Source organism: Vulpes lagopus, chromosome 20 (assembly GCF_018345385.1).
Source record: "Vulpes lagopus strain Blue_001 chromosome 20, ASM1834538v1, whole genome shotgun sequence".
Classification (NCBI taxonomy): domain Eukaryota; kingdom Metazoa; phylum Chordata; class Mammalia; order Carnivora; family Canidae; genus Vulpes; species Vulpes lagopus.
Window position 1 is genome coordinate 5686444 of NC_054843.1, and position 17396 is coordinate 5703839.

Sequence of the window (17396 nt, forward strand, 5' to 3'; positions counted from 1 at the left end):
TGGTTTTGATGGCTTACCACCTCCCTGAACAATAGCTGAGAAGAGGAAGCAGACCCATCCTTGCTGTAGTTATGAAAATGCTACCTTCCTCTCAGTCCCCAGGAGAAAGGGATTGGGATGTAATGTTTCTTATCTTTGTCTCTCTGTCTTAAAAGAACCAAACTGGATTTCAAAAAGTATAAATTGATAACACTGTAAGAGGGCACTAGGCAATTCCTGTAAAATCTGCATTATAAAAACATGGATTTTTAAATTACGGGGTAATGAAATTGTCACTATATTTAATTTAAAATTTATTATTTCTGATTTTACAGACTGCCATGAAATTCCATCTAAATTCTGGGTCAGGATTAAAGATTTTTGTCTTTCTTCCAAACAAAAGACTTCAAAGAGTCTTAAATTATCAACACTTTGAAACAGCAATCTTTAAATATAAGGAATTTACTCCCCTGGCCCCTCCAAATTTCAATTCCTTAAGATGTAGACAAATTGATGCCCACCCCCACCCCAACACACCCATAGCATGTTTCCCTAGTACCCTTCCTAACCACATTCCATCTGCTGGGAATGAGAGTCCAACTATCTTAAAAGATGTCTACGTATCTATAAATAGGTAAAAAGAATCATAAATAGGTAAAGATGCAAATCATCATGGTTCAGTAAACAGTCTTTGCTACAACTGGCCTAGTGCATTTCTACCACTGGCTCAGCCTGATGCCAGCAACCCCATCCACTCAGCATCCTGTGCACCAGGGTCTCCCCTTACCTGACTTATTGGTTACATTCTCAGTATTCCTTGACTCAGTGGCCCATCTGATTCCCCATTCTCTCAGCTTGGCCATTCTAGAACTAGAGTCACCCCAGCCCTCCCATACCCCCTACCCTTTATCCTGTAGCCTCTGAACTAGGACCCTTGTAGAATTAGATCACAGACCTTGGAGCAGCTGATATTCCCATGACTGGATCTGAATTGAGTGTGGGTTTCCCTCCCTGAGGCCCCCCCTTCTCTCTCCCCAGCTCCTGTCGGCTTCCCACAAAATGTCCAACCCCTCTAGTTCTGTGTCCCAAGCAAGCAGTGTTCTTGGCAGGTGTTTTGCTGGGAATCCATCAATACTCATAAGGTTCCTTGTTTTATAAAAAACTTGAACCTAACCCTAACAACACAATTACAGATTATTAAAGCCTTGTCTAGCCTGTCCCTCCAGGCCTGGGTTCAGGGTCCTTCCTTGGTTTCCTTTTAGTCCCCTACCTGCCTTGACCACAGTGGTTAACGGTTCCTCCTGCTTCCTTCCTGGATGAACCCTCAGCTCCTGACTTCTGGGCTCACTTCAGTGTGCCTAGGAAGATTCCTGGCACCTGGGCGGTGCTTCAATGCTTGTTGACCTGAATCCAATGAAAACTATGGTGCAAAATGCAAACACTCACATTCTTCTCTTGAGATTCAGTGAGGTTGCCTGCATCTTCATTGTCCTCTTTTTGTGCCTCATTTTCTCCAGCCCCTTCAGTCTTCTCTGTTCCCTGGTCGTAAAGCAAACCATGGTATCACTAACCTTAGATAAACTTTCAAGGGAAAACCAAACTACACATGCTATGGTTTTCTTATTTGGATACACAGTATACAAACAAAGCAAACATAGACTTCCTATTTATTAGGTCACTTAGCCACTAGAGTATAGAATCACCAATCCCCTATATTGTTCATTGGACCTGCTGTTGTAAGTCAATAGATATGAGTTATGTGCCTGGTAGAGAAATAAACTCACTAATGAGAAGCTTGTAATTCACCCACTTAAGGCTTATGAAGAAAACTCCAAATGATTTGATATTTAGGCAGTGTTTGCTTTCTGTTGCTTAAGTGGAAGCAGGTTTTATCATTTTAGAGAGAAAAAAAAGATGATAGGGGATAGATAGTGAATACATACATGGATGGATGATGGATGGATGGAAGGAGGGATGATGAATATGATAGTTGAATGATAGATAATAAATGGATGAATGATGGATGGAGATGGATGATGATGATTGATGATAGATAGATGATAGATAGATAGATAGATAGATAGATCTTCTATCTATGTAAAGTAGAATGACAGAAAAAATGAGAACCAAGCAGACATTCTGAGGAAGCTAGTCTGGGGGAAGATGGTTCAAGATATCAACTCTTACCTCTGCGGTGCTCTGTACCTCTCCCACTACATCACCATTGGGAAGGGAAGATGCATCCTCGGATGATTTTGTCACCTGCATCATATAAGTTGAGAACGTTAGAAAATTTTCTTGAGGATAATAGCTTGCATTTCAACATCTTCTAACCAAGTTATGTTTGTCTTCATCCCTCACTTTATCTTTACAACAATACTATAGCCTGGTAAGTAGGACAATCACTACTACTCACACTTAAGAGATGAGAAAATCAAGGCATAAAGTGTCACATTGCAAATTAAGGGTGGGGCTAGGTCTACACCTCCTACTTTATGCTCTTCGGACTTACCCACAGTTGCCAACCTTCTAAAATATTAAGTTATTTTTCTCATCATAAGAAAAAATTTTGTAACTGTGTGAGGTGGTGTTTGCCAACTAAACCTATTGTAATCATTTCACTATAAATATATATATATACATACACACGCAGCGATTCTTTTACATTGTACACCTTAAACTAATACAATGTTATATGTAAGTTATATCTCAACAAAATTGGGGGGAAAATCAGTTATTTTTATTACAAAGGCAGTTAAACCATTGACACACCCTCTAGTACCATGCTCTTATGGTAATCAATATTAAAATTTTGATATATACCTAAATCTATCCTAATACATCATAGAGGTTTTTTTGTTTGTTTGTTTGGTTGGTTGGTTGCTATTTTTGTTTTTTTGTGTGTGTGTTTCTTAAAACAGACATGGGAACATGGGGCACATATTGATTTTTTAGCTTGATATATCCTGAACATTTGCCCAGGTTAATTCAAATAGTTCTAGCCTCATTTTTTAAATAACTGCTGAATATTAAATATATAAGTTATTCAAATATTTCCCAGCCAATAATTTTTCAGAATTTATATGTTTGTGCTTCAATAAACACTATACTAAGCTGAATAAAAGGGTGGGGGTTTTATCAGATTTCTTTCCAAAAAAAGAAATTGTAGCAATTAATATTCCACAGTAAATAAATTAACATCCTCTTTTCCTTTATCCTCATGACCAATGATCACTCTTTTTGGTCTCTACCAACACACTGGGGAGAAAATGAAAACGAAATTTTTGTTTTTGTTCCCATTTACATTTTCTTAATTACTAGAAGAGAAATGCATATTTTTCATGAGTTTTAGCCACTTACATTTCCTGTACTGATACTTGCCTTCATGTTTTGCCCCTTTTTATTTGTCTTTTATTATTAATCTTTAGAGGTTCTTTACATAATAGAAATGTTAGCTCTTTGTCAAGTTACAACTTTAATTTTTAGTCTATAAATTTTTGCAAATTTTGTACTTTTTAGTCTTTAGCCTTTTATAAAAAGTAAATTTATCTAATTCTTATTCTCTGAATTGCAATGCTGTTATTTTATATTATTTATGAATAACAAGAGCCTTGATCCCTCTAGAATTTAATTTTGCCTATAATGTAAAGTGGGGCTCTGTTTTCATCCAGATAAACAGCAAAGCATGTCTGCACTATTTATATAGCATCATATATTTGAATATACAGACATATCTATGAATATATTTATCATTTTTCATGCCAATATACTGCTTTTATCAGTGTAGCTTTTAACATGGATTTTAATATTCAGAAAGACAAGTTGCTAAACAGTTTTGTTTTTAATTTTCTTAACTCTAGTGCCTGGGTGGCTCAGGCAGTCAAGAATCTGCCTTCAGCTCAGGTCATGATCCTAGGGTCCTGGAATCAAGTCCTGTATTGAGCTTCCCACTCAGCATAGAGTCGGCTTCTCTCTCTGTCCCCTGCCACCGCCCCCACCCCCACTTGTGCTCTCTCTCTCTCACTCTTTCTCTTAAATAAATAAAAAAATAAAATATTTAAAAATAAATAAGTAGGTAAATAAAAATAAAATTTTCTTGGCTCTTCTCAGATGTTAATTATTCCAATAAATTTTAAGGTCATTTTCCTAGTGTCAAATTTTTTAAAATAAGATTTTGATTAAAATAGCATTAAATAGGGGTGCCTGAGTGGCACAGTCGGTAAGCTTCCAACTCTTGATTTTGCCTCAGGTCATGATCTCAGAGTTGTGAGATCGAGCCCAGCATGGGACTCCACACTTAGCATGGAGTCTGCCAGAAGATTCTTTCTCCCTCTCCTTCTGCCCCTCCTGCTTGTACTCTTTCTAAAATAAATAAATAAATCTTTAAAAAGATAAAATATCATTAAATGTATTTATTAGCTTAGATAATTTTCACTTCTTATTGTTAAGTCATCCTATCCAGACACATTGTAGGTCTCTCTATTACATTTTTATTTGTGGGTGTCTTTCAGAATAAAATTATGTTCTTCATAATACAAAGCTCTATATGGTTGCTGATAAATTTATTCCTGAATATTTTATATATTTTTATCACCACTGTGAATGAGATTTGATTTTTATATTTTAACTTCTTATCCATTATTATTGATATAAATAAAAGCTACTAATTTTTAATGTTTTTCTTTTATCCAGAAACTTAATAAACTCTTTAATTCTAATAGATTTTATTGGAGTTTCTTGAGATTTCCAGGTATACAATTACATTATATACAAATAAAGACCATTTTAAAATTTCATATATATTACATATACATGAGACATTTTATTTTCTTACATGACTATAATAACTACAGCTTCTGAAAAAAGTTTAATAATATAGTAATGACAGACATGCCTCTCTTGCTTCTAATTGTAATAGAAATGATTCAACATGTCAGGATTCACTGTGACACTTACAGCTGCCTTTTGATAATTTTGTTTTTATCATGTTTAATTAATTTATTTCTATTTGTATTTTAATTCATTTTAATTTTAACTAGGAATATCTGAAGAATTTTATGGAATATCTTCTTGGTATTTATGTAAGGAATCATATGGGTTTACTCCATTAATCAGTTCATGTAAGTAATTATGTTAATAGAATAAATTCTGCTTTGTATTATACAGTTTGCTAACATTTTATTTAAACTTTTCCCCTCTATGTTTATAACAGAAATTGATCTCTGTAAACTGAAAATATTCTAAGTAATATATCAACTGGTATCAACTGGTATATATCAATTTTGTATATAATTTGATTGTAATCAAATTACATATATATGTATTCAAATTACATTTATTTGAATCAAATATATATGTACATATGCCTGTCCATATGCACAAAGACACATTCTCCCTCTTTTGTATTTAATTGATTTGGCCTTTTCTTTTTATTGGTTCATACTGCCTATATTTTACTTTGTTTTCCTGTTATTAATTACTCAAATTGAATATTTATTTTAGGAGCATCTGGATGACTCAGTTGGTCAAGTGTCTGACTCTTGATCTCAGCTCAGGCCTTGATTTCAGGGTTGTGAGTTCAACTCCACATCAGGCATGGAGCCTACAATCAATCTATCAATCAACAGTTTTACTAAGTTTTTACCTTTCTTTTTTAATTATAAGAATATTTAAAGTTAACAATTTTGCTCTGTATAGAGATCTGACTATATATTGGGGCTTAGGTATGAAATAACCTCTCTCACTATTTGATGATTTGTAATACCAGGGGTTTGTTTTGGTTTTGGTTTTGGATTTTTTTTTTTTTTTTTTGAAAGTAAAAGAGAGAGTTGGTGGGGAGGGGCAGAGAGAGAGGGAGAGAATCCCAAGCAGACTCCATGTCCAGCATAGACCCCACACAGGGCTCAATCTCATGACACCAGCTCGTGACCTGAGCCAAAATCAAGAGTCAGGTGCTTAACCAACTGAGCCACCCAGATGCCCCTATAATTTCAGTTTTCTCTTCTTTGGATACAGAGTTATTTGAAATGGTATATATTTACTTCTTAAGTTTCTAAGATATTTTTCTTTCATATTATAATTCTGTATTTGGGATATGAATGTAGTCTATAAAATTATCTCCTTTTGAAATTTATGAAGGTTTTCTTTGTGACCAAGTATATGATAGCTGTGGAAATTATTTTAATAAGTACAAGGGAAGAATACATTTTATTAATATCTATCTATATAGTTATTCATGTGTATAGGCATATGAATATCCTATATATATATATCTATTAAATTTTATAATTATTTTTGTGTATATGCTTAAAATAGTACCTGATAAGTACTATGTATCTATTGAAAGAAACATTGTATTTCTCAGTTTTTAATTTATATATTTGACTGCTATGTAGCATGATCCATAATAATTCATCACTACTATATTTTCTTCATAGATTTTATCATTTTTCACTATATAATACCTTTTTCACCTAGTTAATGTTTTTGGCCTTGAATTCCTCTTTATTTGATATTATTAATGCCACTCCAGCTTTCTTGTTATTTGTATATGCCTGCTGTATACTCATTCCTTTATTTCAATTTTTCTTTAAATGAATGTTTTATTATGCTCTCATAAATAACATGTGGCTCAATATTTGTTAAAATCCAACTTCACTGTCAACTCTAATTCCATTATAGCCAAATAATCTCCTTTTGAACCCAACCTTCCAACAGATAATGACTATGAATTCTGAATCTAAAAAAAGAAAGAAAGAGGGCCACCTGGCTGGTAGAGTATGAAATACTTGATCTAGGGTCATGAGTTTAAGCCTCACATTGGGTGTGGAACTTACTTTAAAAAACAAATGAGCAAACAAAAGAAAAGAAAAAATAAGAGAAAAATTAGCCAAAGCAAGAAGATTCAAGAAGGACCTGACATTTAAAAGATATAAATAATTTGCACATCCATATTCATAGCAGGATTATTCACAGTAGCCAAGAGATGGACATTTGGATTGTTTCTATCAATGAATGAATGAATGAATGAATGAATAAAATGTTATATATACCTACAATGGAATATTATTCAGCCTTAAAAAGAGAAGTTATCCTGTCTCATGCCACAACACAGATGAACCTTGATTGCATTATGCTAAATTAAATAAGTCACTCACAAAAAAAAAATGTTTGATTCTACTTATATGAGATATCTAAAATAGTAAAATTCATAGAAACAGAAAGTAAAATGTTGGTTACCAGGGACTGGGGAGAGGAGGAATTGGGGGGGTTGCATGAGTATAGAGTTTTACTTTTGCAGAGTGAAAAAGTTCTAGAGATCTTTTGCACAGCAATATGAATATACTTAACATTACTGAACTATACACTAAGAAATGGTTAAGATGGTTTAAAAAAAAAGAAAGAAAGAAAGATGAGAATGGTACTGAGTGAGTTACTGTTTTCAGGGCTTAAGTCTGAGAATAGGGGGAGATAAAACCACAACAGAAAACTCAGGAGGTTTTGTCTGAAGAATCAGAATACAGAACTAAAGAACATATGACTCAGCTGAGACTTGGGCTGCTACCAGAAACATAGAGTTTGCAGTTTGATTCTCATAAAGTAAGTGTCTACTGAAACAAAAAAATAGTCAATATTTTTCAGAGGAATGCAACAAAATATAGTCTGAACAACACAATATTTGCTATATCTGACAACCCAAAATACTTGACATATAAAGAACAAAGAAAATATGACCCATTCTCAAGAGAAAAAACAATAAATGGAAACAACCTTTGAAAGGACCAGATATTAGAATTAACAGAGAAGGATTTCAAAGCAATTATATCCTACCCATGCTCAAAGAAGTAAAGAAAAATATGCTTGCAATGATGAAACAATGGGAAATTGTTCACCAGCAGAGAAATAAAAACTATAGGGGCACCTGGGTGGCTCAGCGGTTGAGCATCTACCTTTGGCTCAGGTCCTAATCCCAGGGTCCCTCAGCGGGGACCCTGCTTCTCCCTCTGCCTCTGTCTCTGCCTCTCTCCCTCTCTCTGTGTCTCTCATGAATAAATAAATAAAATCTTTTAAAAAAGATAAAAATTTAAGAACAAATTTAATTTGTTCAATAAAAATTGAACAAATGGAACATTCCAGAACTGAAAAAAGATAACATCTCAAGTAAAAAAAAAAAAAAAACTCACTAGACTGGATTCAGAATGCAGAATGAAAATTACAGGAAAAAAATACATGAACATAAAGAAAGATCAATAGAAATCATCTAGGGGCGCCAGGATGACTCACTTGGTTGAGTGTCTGACACTTGGTTTCAGCTCATGATCTCAGTCATGAGATCAAGCCCTGTGTTGCGTTCCATCCTGAGCATGGAGCCTGCTTAAGATGCTCTCTTTCCCTCTCCCTCTACCCCTCCCTGCTTGCTCTCTCTCTCATAAATAAATAAATAAATAAATAAATAAATAAATAAATAAATAAATAAATAAAATCATCTAATTTGAAGATCAGACAGAAACAAGATTTTTAAAAAATGAAAAAAGCATCAGGGAAGTATGAAATAATAACAAAAGTTTTCACATATAGATAATGGGAGTTTTCTCCCATTAATGGGAGATTAATGGGATAATGGGAGAGCAAATGGAACAGAAATGATATTTGAAAATAGCAAAAATTTTCCTAAATTTGGTAAAAGAGACAATTTTACAGATTACAGAAACTCAGCAAACGACAATAAAGATAAATGCAAAGAAAATCATACTTAGGCACATCATAATCAAATGGCTAAATACCAAAGCAAAAGATAATGTTTTGAAAGTGGCCAGAGAAAACTGACATTGCATACAGGGAACAAGGATTCCAAAAAATCCTCATGTTTTATCAGAAGTATAGAGACCACAAGACAAAATTTAAAAAGCCACATTTAAAACACTGAAAGAAAAAAATCATCAACTAAGAATTCTATGCTCAGTGAAAAAATGAGTGGGAAATATCAGAAAGGGAGACAGAACATGAGAGACTCCTAGCTCTGGGAAACGAACTAGGGGTGGGGGTGACTGGGTGACGGGCACTGAGGGGGGCACTTGATGGGATGAGCACTGGGTGCTATTCTATATGTTGGCAAATTGAACACCAATAAAAAATAAATTTACAAAAAAAAAAGAAAAGAAAAGAAAACATTCTTCAAGAAGGAAAGCCAAGACCACTTCAGATAAAAGAACAGTAGGAGAGCCTGTTGCCAGCAAACATGTGCTACAGAACAATGCACAAGGCTAAAGTAAGGTCTTTGGGTCAAAGAGCGATGGTGCTAGATGGAAACTTGATGCTTCAGAAAGAATAAAAAGCATGAGAAAAATTTTTTCGGGCAGCCCAGGTGGCTCAGCAGTTTAGCGCTGCCTTCAGCCCAGGGCCTGATCCTGGAGACTTGGGATCAAGTCCCACGTCGGGCTCCCTGCATGGAGCCTGCTTCTCCCTCTGCCTGTGTCTCTGCCTCTCTCTCTCTCTCTCTCTCTCTCTCTGTCTCTCATGAATAAATAAATAAAATCTTAAAAAAAAGATTTCAAAAAAGAAAAAATTTTAAATGTCTTTGTAAACAGAAAACATTCTTTTTCCTCTTGCTTTCTTTAAAACACATAGAATTGCTCAATACAAAAATTATGATGTTATATAGTAGAGTTGATAGACACACAAGAGTGATACATATGATAAGACAGCATAAAGGATGGGTCTGGTAAACACAGATATTTGACTGCAATGTTTCCGCATATTATACAGCATTACAATACTAACCTCTAACTCGGGGCACCTGGCAAGCTCAATCAGTGGAGCATGTGACTCTTGATCTCAGGGTTGTGAATCTGAGCTCCATGCGGCACGTTTAGATTACTTTAAAAAATATATTCACTATAATGCTAACTCTAAACTGTGAAATACTAAGAACATATATTACAATCACTAGAGCAACCATTATAAAGTAGTTAAAAGAGATATGGCTCAAAATCCAATAGATAAATTGAAAGGAAATCCTAAAATACACTCAACCTAAAAGAAAGCAAAATAGCATGGAACAAAGGAATAAAAGGATGGAGACAAAGAGAGAAACAAATAATAAAATAATAATAAACAAATCTAAACAAAACCAATTCAAGGATTACTTAAAAGCTAACAGATTGGACACCTGGGTGACTTAGTGGGTTAAGCATCTGCCTTCGGCTCAGGTCATGATCCCAGAATCCTGGGATCCAATCCCAAACAGGGCTCCCTGCTCAGTGGGGACTCTGCTTGTCCCTCTGCAATCTCCCTCAGCCCCTCCCCCAGCTCATGCTCGTGCCCACTCTCACAAAAATAAATAAATAGAATTTTTTTTAAAAGAAGGTAATGGACTAAAATGATGCAATTGATCACAGGCACTGTCAGAATGAATGAAAATGCACAAGAGCCAATTCTACGTTGTCTGCAAAGACACACCATGGAAACAAAAGCACAGGTAGGTTGAACATGAACTGACGGTAAGAGATGTATCACGCAAATGGCAAGCAGAAGTCTGGAGTGGGTTTGTTAACATCATGATGAAAAGATAGAAAGACAAAGAGTATTAGCAGAGACTAAAACAGTGATACTGATGGGGCGCCTGGGTGGCTCAGCGGGTGAGGTGCCCAACTGTCAATTTCAGCTCAGCTCATGATCTCAGGGTGATGAGATCAAGCCCCGTGTCAAGCTCTGTGCTGAGCGTGGAGCCTGCTTGAGATTCTCTCTTGCCCTCTGCCCCACCCCCACCCCCACTCATGCTCTCTCTAAAAAAAAAAAAAAAAAAAAGACATCTGATAAGGATAAAAACGTCAACCATTAGAAGTCATAACACTCATCAGTATGAACATGCCTAACCATGGAGTTTTAAACTAGACAAAGTGGCCTGCGGCCATGGGGGCGTCTGCGCGGCTGCTGCGCGCGGTGATCCTGGGGGCGCGGGGCTCTGGCAAGGGCACCGGCAAGGGCACCTGCAAGGGCACCGGCAAGGGCACCGTGTCGTGGCGCATCACCAAGCACTTGGCGCTGAAGCATCTCTCCAGCGGAGACCTGCTCCGGGACAACGTGCTTCGGGGCACAGAAATTGGTGTGTTAGCCAAGACTTTCATTGACCAAGGGAAGCTTATCCCGGATGATGTCATGACTCGGCTGGCCCTTCATGAGCTGAAAAACCTCACCCAATGTAGCTGGCTATTGGATGGTTTTCCAAGGACACTTCTGCAGGCAGAAGCCCTGGACGGAGCTTATCAGATAGACACAGTGATTAATCTGAACGTGCCCTTCGAAGGCATTAAGCAGCGTCTCACCGCGCGCTGGATTCATCCGGCCAGCGGCCGAGTCTACAACATCGAATTCAACCCTCCCAAAGCCGTGGGCATTGATGACCTGACAGGGGAGCCTCTCATTCAGCGGGATGATGACAAGCCAGAGACGGCTGTCAAGAGACTCAAGGCTTATGAAGTCCAAACACAGCCGGTCCTGGAATATTACGGGAAAAAGGGAGTATTGGAAACCTTCTCTGGAACAGTAACCAGCAAGATCTGGCCCCATGTGTATGCTTTCCTACAAACAAAAGTTCCACAAATAAACCAGAAAGCATCAGTTACTCCATGAGGAAAAGTGTACATCACCAGTAAGATGAGCAGAGACTCCTCGCCTGTGCATTTAGAAGCTCCGTGTTCTGAGACTGGCATGTATGAATTCTTTGAAAATTATATTAGTTTCACTTCTACTGATTTCATTCTGGAAATTAAGAATGGGCCAAATGAGTCCGATACTAAGATTCATCTTTTTGTCTACCCAGGGTATCTTCTATGGATATGTAATTTAAAAACATCAGATGTCCTAATTAAAAGAGCAATTGGTAGTAATATTAACTTTTGTTCAGAAGAGTAAGTGGTTGATAAAAATTTTTCTTATTCTTTGGAGAAGCTAAAAACATTTCCATGTCACTCGGTAAAGTATCTCGTCAGAGAAATGTGTTGTAGACTGATGCCAAAACCCAGCATCGTTAGTACTGTGGTACACGGTTTTGTGAAACATATCAAATTCTAGAAAACAAGCCACCAGATATGCAGATTAGTTTCAGGATGCAAATTCACTGTTGCCTTTACACTAAGAAACTTAAAAACTTAACCGTATATACTGTATTATGTCATAAACAAATTTCAGTTTATTCAGAATTTTCAGTCTGTTATAAAATTGTGTTAAATTAGCATATAGGAAAATATTACTTTCCTATGACAGGTTTTGAGAACATGTGTATTGAAAAAAATGATTTATTAGAAATTGACATTGGAAGTTCTTACAAAAGCACTGAGGTTGAATTATCAACAGAAAATGTAATTAGTCTTGTGTTTTCAGATTATTACTCAGGTTAAGAAGCATAAGTATGTGCTTTAGGATCTACTTGCCAGGTTCTCTTTTTGATCACTATGTAAAATCTGCTGTGATGAGTGACAAATTAAAATAAAAGAAAAGCAAACCCATGGGCCTACATAAAAGCAAGCATACTGGGTCCTCAGGAAGTAGAAATAGATCAGTTATGCCTGGGGAGAATTTCCCTGACACGCTTAACAATCATAATTAGTAAACAATCAAAATTAGTAAACTAATCAAATTAGTAGCAATTAAAAGGATTTACATGAGAGGTTAAAAAGGACCAGGAAGGTAACTGAGTTTGTTGAAGGACTTTATTCCTAGTGTAAGCGGTGGGCAGCTGCTGGCTTTCCTTGCCACCGTCAGCAGGGCAAGAACTCCACCTGTGTGTGTAGCCTGAGTAGCCCTTTAAAAGCGAAGAGAATTTGATTTCTTCGTAGGGCAACAAGGATGCGTGCTTATGTCCTGTGGCCTGGCACGAAGAGTGGGGCGATGAGAGGTGGATGAAAAAAATCAGCTACATCTTCAGTGGGATATTTACTCTTACTTGGTGCTAAATCAGACGCAACGAGTCTTGGTACAACCTGTTATGAACTGCCTTTGAACACCAGCCTGTTATCCCAGGCACTCAAAATATAAATGCCAGCAAGTGGTTCTTCGTGTATTTTTGTGGGAAAAAACTTTTCTTTTGATTTTTAAAAATTCAGTGTTGATCTTTCAGAATGGACCAAGGCTTTTAAAAAGGATTGCAGGACACATTTAATTCTTTACAAAACTTTCTGTAATGCCTTATTTAAATGTATTATGTGCTTTCTAAAACTGTGGTGAACTACTAAGCTTATGAATAATTACTGGCTTTCCTGGCATACATGACTCTTAATGTACTACAATAAAATTAAGTTCTAGAAAAAAAAAATAAACTAGACAAAGCGTAGATCGGCAGGATTAGAGGGAGGAGCAGACAACTCACAACTGTAGTTGGAGATCTGAACACGCCCCCTCTCATCAGCTGTGGAACGACTATGCAAGAATTCAAATTGTCTTTTTTCTTCTGTTTTCCTTCTTTTTAGGGGGTTGGGGAGACGGCCAAGAACTTCAGCCTTTTTAAATTTAGTAGTTCAATTCCTTTTGCTGTATTAATCCATTATTCATTATTCATCTGCCTTCTCCCATGCGACTACTCTCCTTCTTTTGCTGGCTCACATCTGTCCATTCTGTCTTCCTCAGCTCTGTCCTCTACCTTGTTCATCTAAATATTCTGAATTTTTTTTATTTCAATTTTATTTGAATTTTTTATTTCAATTTTATTTGTTGTGCTTAGTTTCCTACTCCTAAAACTTTGAACTCTTTATTAATATATCCAATTATATAATACATAGAATCATGAAAATGGCTTACCTGCCTTCCTCCAATTAAAAGGAGACCCTCAGGGCAGCCCGGGTGGCTCAGCGGTTTAGCACCACCTTCAGCCCAGGGCCTGATCCTGGAGACCTGGGATCAAGTCCCACGTGGGGCTCCCTGCACGGAGCCTGCTTCTCCCTCTGCCTGTGTCTCTGCCTCTCTCTCTCCCTCCCTGTGTCTCTCATGAATGAATAAATAAATAAAAGTCTTTGAAAAAAATAATAAAAATAAAACTAGACACTCAGAACACCTGTATTTTCTTTTCTCCATATTCCCCATCCATAATGGATATTCCCTTTCTCACATACTCCCTCCCACAACCCCTGGATTTTTCCAAGATGGTTTAAAATTCTTTTTTTTTTTTTTTAAGTTTGTTTGCTTGTCTATGAGAGAGAGAGGCAGAGGGAGAAGCAGGCTCCCTGAAGGGAGCCTGATGTGGAACTTGATCCCAGGATTCTGGGATCATGACTTGAGCCAAAGGCAGACACTAAACCACTGAGCCACACAGGCACCCCAAGATAGTTTAAAATTATTGATGTCACTATTATTACAGTGTTTTCCTTCACAGAAGTGGCTCTCGACATTAGCAGCACATTTAATTCATCTGGGAGCTTTCATCATTCATTGAGCTTGGAGGCAGCCCTGGCATCCGATAGCATTAACAGCTCCCCAGGTGCTCCTGCAGTGCAGCCCGGGTTGAGGCTGACTGCCAGGATGGAGCCTTCTCCCAACCCTCTGGGGAGGACCCGCTCCGGGGCCTGCCTGCCTCCCCACCCAGCTCACACCCCTCCTCGCCCAGCAACAGGCACTTCTGCTGACCACTGACCACTGAGGGGCTGAGGGCAGGATGCAGGTGGATGGAGACTTCCACCTTCCACGCTGCTCCACATCACCTCCCAGCTCCCACCCTGGGCCCTCCTGTGTCTGGAATCCACCTCCTAGGGATAGGGAGAGCCCTGTGAACCACTCCCACCTGGGAAGGGCCTGGCCTTAGTTTCCCCCTTCAAATCAGCCCTTTTGCCTCCCATCTTCCAAGTGTTCTTCCCTAGTTCTTGGTCCTCAGACAGCATCGTTGGGGCTTTCCTGCATGGTCATCAGACAAGGGGTAGTAGCATCTTCAACTGGAAGGTCCTCCCCTGTCTCTTTAACTATTCATTCTCTTCCTTCCATCAGGCCTTTTGATCTTTCTGGAACTCCTGTTATTCAAGATCAGGTCTTCTGTGTCTGAATTCCAAACTCCTGGCTTCCACGCATGGTTTCTACTTCATCACGTTTTATTTCATGTTTGATGTATCTGCCCCTGTTGAGCTCCTGGAAGCAGGATTGGGCCTCAGCTGTGTCCCCTGTCTGTTGTCCATGTTGCAGTTTCAAATTAGCAAATCCCAGAACAGGTGCTCGAGCTCCAGACTCAGCCCTCTTATGGCTCCTGTTAAATGTTTTTCCAGGTCTCCTCTGGCTTCATCATTCATGCTCGTTCAGTGGAAGGCACCTGATCCAGCCGCTCGGTTGGTCTTCCTCCCGCAGGTTACTGGGAAATGCTGAGCTTACTTAGATATTTTTGCCATTACTCAAAATTGCTTTCAACAGGCACTAACTAATCACACCAGAAAATGAGTATCAAAACTTATCATCATGCATCATTTAGGACCAAAAACTCCATGATGCAGATATATCATCTGTGAACGTGTTCAAAGAGCAAATCCACCTTCCAACAGAGGATGCAGCATGACCACCCCCAGAGGGATGGGAAGCCTCTTTTGAGCAATGTTGGTATTGCTGTTGGGAATCTCAAAACTTCCTGGGATAGTGAGGAGGACATCCCTGCTCCCTGGGATGTAAGGATTCTGACACCCAGTAGTCATCCCCATAGTGTTCTGTGAACATAATGCTCTGACGTGGGCATGACCATCCTCATCTCCACCAGCCAGGGGAAATCTAATTACATTTATAAGTGGGTGTTTGCCACTGATATCTTAATAATATTCCCCTGACTAAAATAATGTATAGAAGGCATTGATTCGGGACACCTGAGTGGCTCAGTGGTTGAGCATCTGCCTTCGGCTCAGGACGTGATCCCGGGATCTGGGATTGAGTCCCATATTGGGCTCCTTGCAGGAAGCCTGCTTCTCCCTCTGCCTATGTCTCTACCCCCTCCCCTCTGTGTCTCTCATGAATAAATAAATAAAATCTTAAAAAAAAGAAAAAAGAAAAAGAAGACATTGATCCTGGGCACCTGGGTGAGTCAGTTAGTTAAGCCTCCAACTCTTGGTTTCTACTCAGGTCATTATCTCATGGGTCATGGGATTGAGCCTGGAGTAGGGCTCTGTACTCAGTGGGGAATCTGCTGAAGATTCTCTCTCCCTTTCCATCTCTTTCTACCCCTCTCCCACTCACATGCACTCTCTCTCTTTCAAATGAATAAATAAAATCTTCCAAAAAAATAAAAGACATTGATCTTAGTGATTCCTTGCCAGACATTTGACAACCACAGTATAGGTTATCAATCATAACTTCAGTAATTTGCTTTAAATGTTAAGTTGATCATATATTTACTTCTCTCATTTCAATCTAGCATGTTCTAGAAGTAAAAACTACTGTTTTACTTAGGGATTCTTATCATCTACTCATATAGTTTTATTAATATACAGTTGTTTAGGATCTACCCCACACCTACTGACTCTCCTTACTTGATATTCTTGATATATTCCTATCATCTATGGTAAGAATGTGCTTGGCATCATGGTATCTTTCATGGGACATATGCTTGGTATATTCACAGTATAGTATGTTGTATATAATTATATCAAGAGCTTTATTCTATCCATCCATTTTTACAAATAAGATATAATGTTTGCTATCTTTGAAAATAGGCTTTGGGATTATGTTCATAGATATTTTGTCTAAAACTTTTTGAACTGACTTTATTATTTTATTTTGAATGTTGCAGAAACAACCAAATTTTCATATCAGGTGCATTATTCTTGTTTTAATCCCCATAAAGCATTTCGCCTTTGAAAATTATCAAACATTAACCACAGTTATTTTTTTTAAGATTTTATTTATTTATTCATGAGAGACACAGAGAGAGAGAAAGAGAGACACAGGCAGAGGGAGAAGCAGGCTCCATGCAGGGAGCCCTACGTGGGACTCCATCCTGGGTCTCCATGATCACACCCTGGGCGGAAGGCGGCGCTAAACTGCTGACCCACACGGGCTGCCCAACCACAGTTATTTTAAGTCTTTTGTCATTCACTGATATTTTTCTTAGCTTGTTTTACTCTGATGCTTCCCTAAAAGTGTTTGCAGTCTACTACAAGCCAGACTGCCTCACCTTCCACATAAAATGACCCAGAGGCCCCTAGAAAAGGATTATATGCCAGGCACTTTGGGGTATAGGCTTCTGATGGCAACACTTAAAGATCATTCAGGCCATACTAGTGGACTGAGTCAGGATTTCCAGAACTCTGGCTGAGAAGCAGATGGGTTTGTGTGACCACCAACCCCAGATCCAGTGGAAAGAGGATTAATTACATAGAACTGAATGAATCAGTGAAGATGAGTTTAATTTTTGTATGGAATACTGTTGATGTTATTTTAATGTCCTATTTTCTGGATATAGA

The 17396-nt window shown here is 37.9% G+C and overlaps 2 protein-coding genes across 3 annotated transcripts in view; one reads left to right on the forward strand and one right to left on the reverse strand.

Moving 5' to 3' along the window:
• LOC121479410 (SH3 domain-binding glutamic acid-rich protein-like) overlaps positions 1–17396 on the reverse strand; it is a 59087-nt gene that overhangs the window by 16189 nt on the left and 25502 nt on the right. The window contains exons 4-5 of the mRNA XM_041734950.1: positions 2167–2241; positions 1426–1518 (exon numbers count right to left, since the gene is read on the reverse strand). Of these exons, the coding sequence (XP_041590884.1) occupies positions 1426–1518; positions 2167–2241 (168 nt within the window). The remainder of the gene's footprint in view (positions 1–1425; positions 1519–2166; positions 2242–17396) is intronic.
• On the forward strand, positions 10891–12133 carry LOC121479409 (GTP:AMP phosphotransferase AK3, mitochondrial-like). Of its 2 annotated transcripts, XM_041734949.1 has the most exons (2): positions 10891–11087; positions 11184–12133. In XM_041734949.1, exons 1-2 carry the CDS (start codon positions 10891–10893, stop codon positions 11608–11610), a joined length of 624 nt encoding a protein of 207 aa, XP_041590883.1. In that variant the 3' UTR covers positions 11611–12133. The 2 variants fall into 2 exon arrangements, with proteins under 2 accessions (XP_041590883.1, XP_041590882.1); XM_041734948.1 differs by having other exon boundaries at positions 10891–12133.

Coding starts and splice junctions, on each gene's coding strand:
- LOC121479409 (XM_041734948.1), top strand. CDS start 10,891: ATGGGGGCGTCTGCGCGGCTGCTGCGCGCGGTGATCCTGGGGGCGCGG.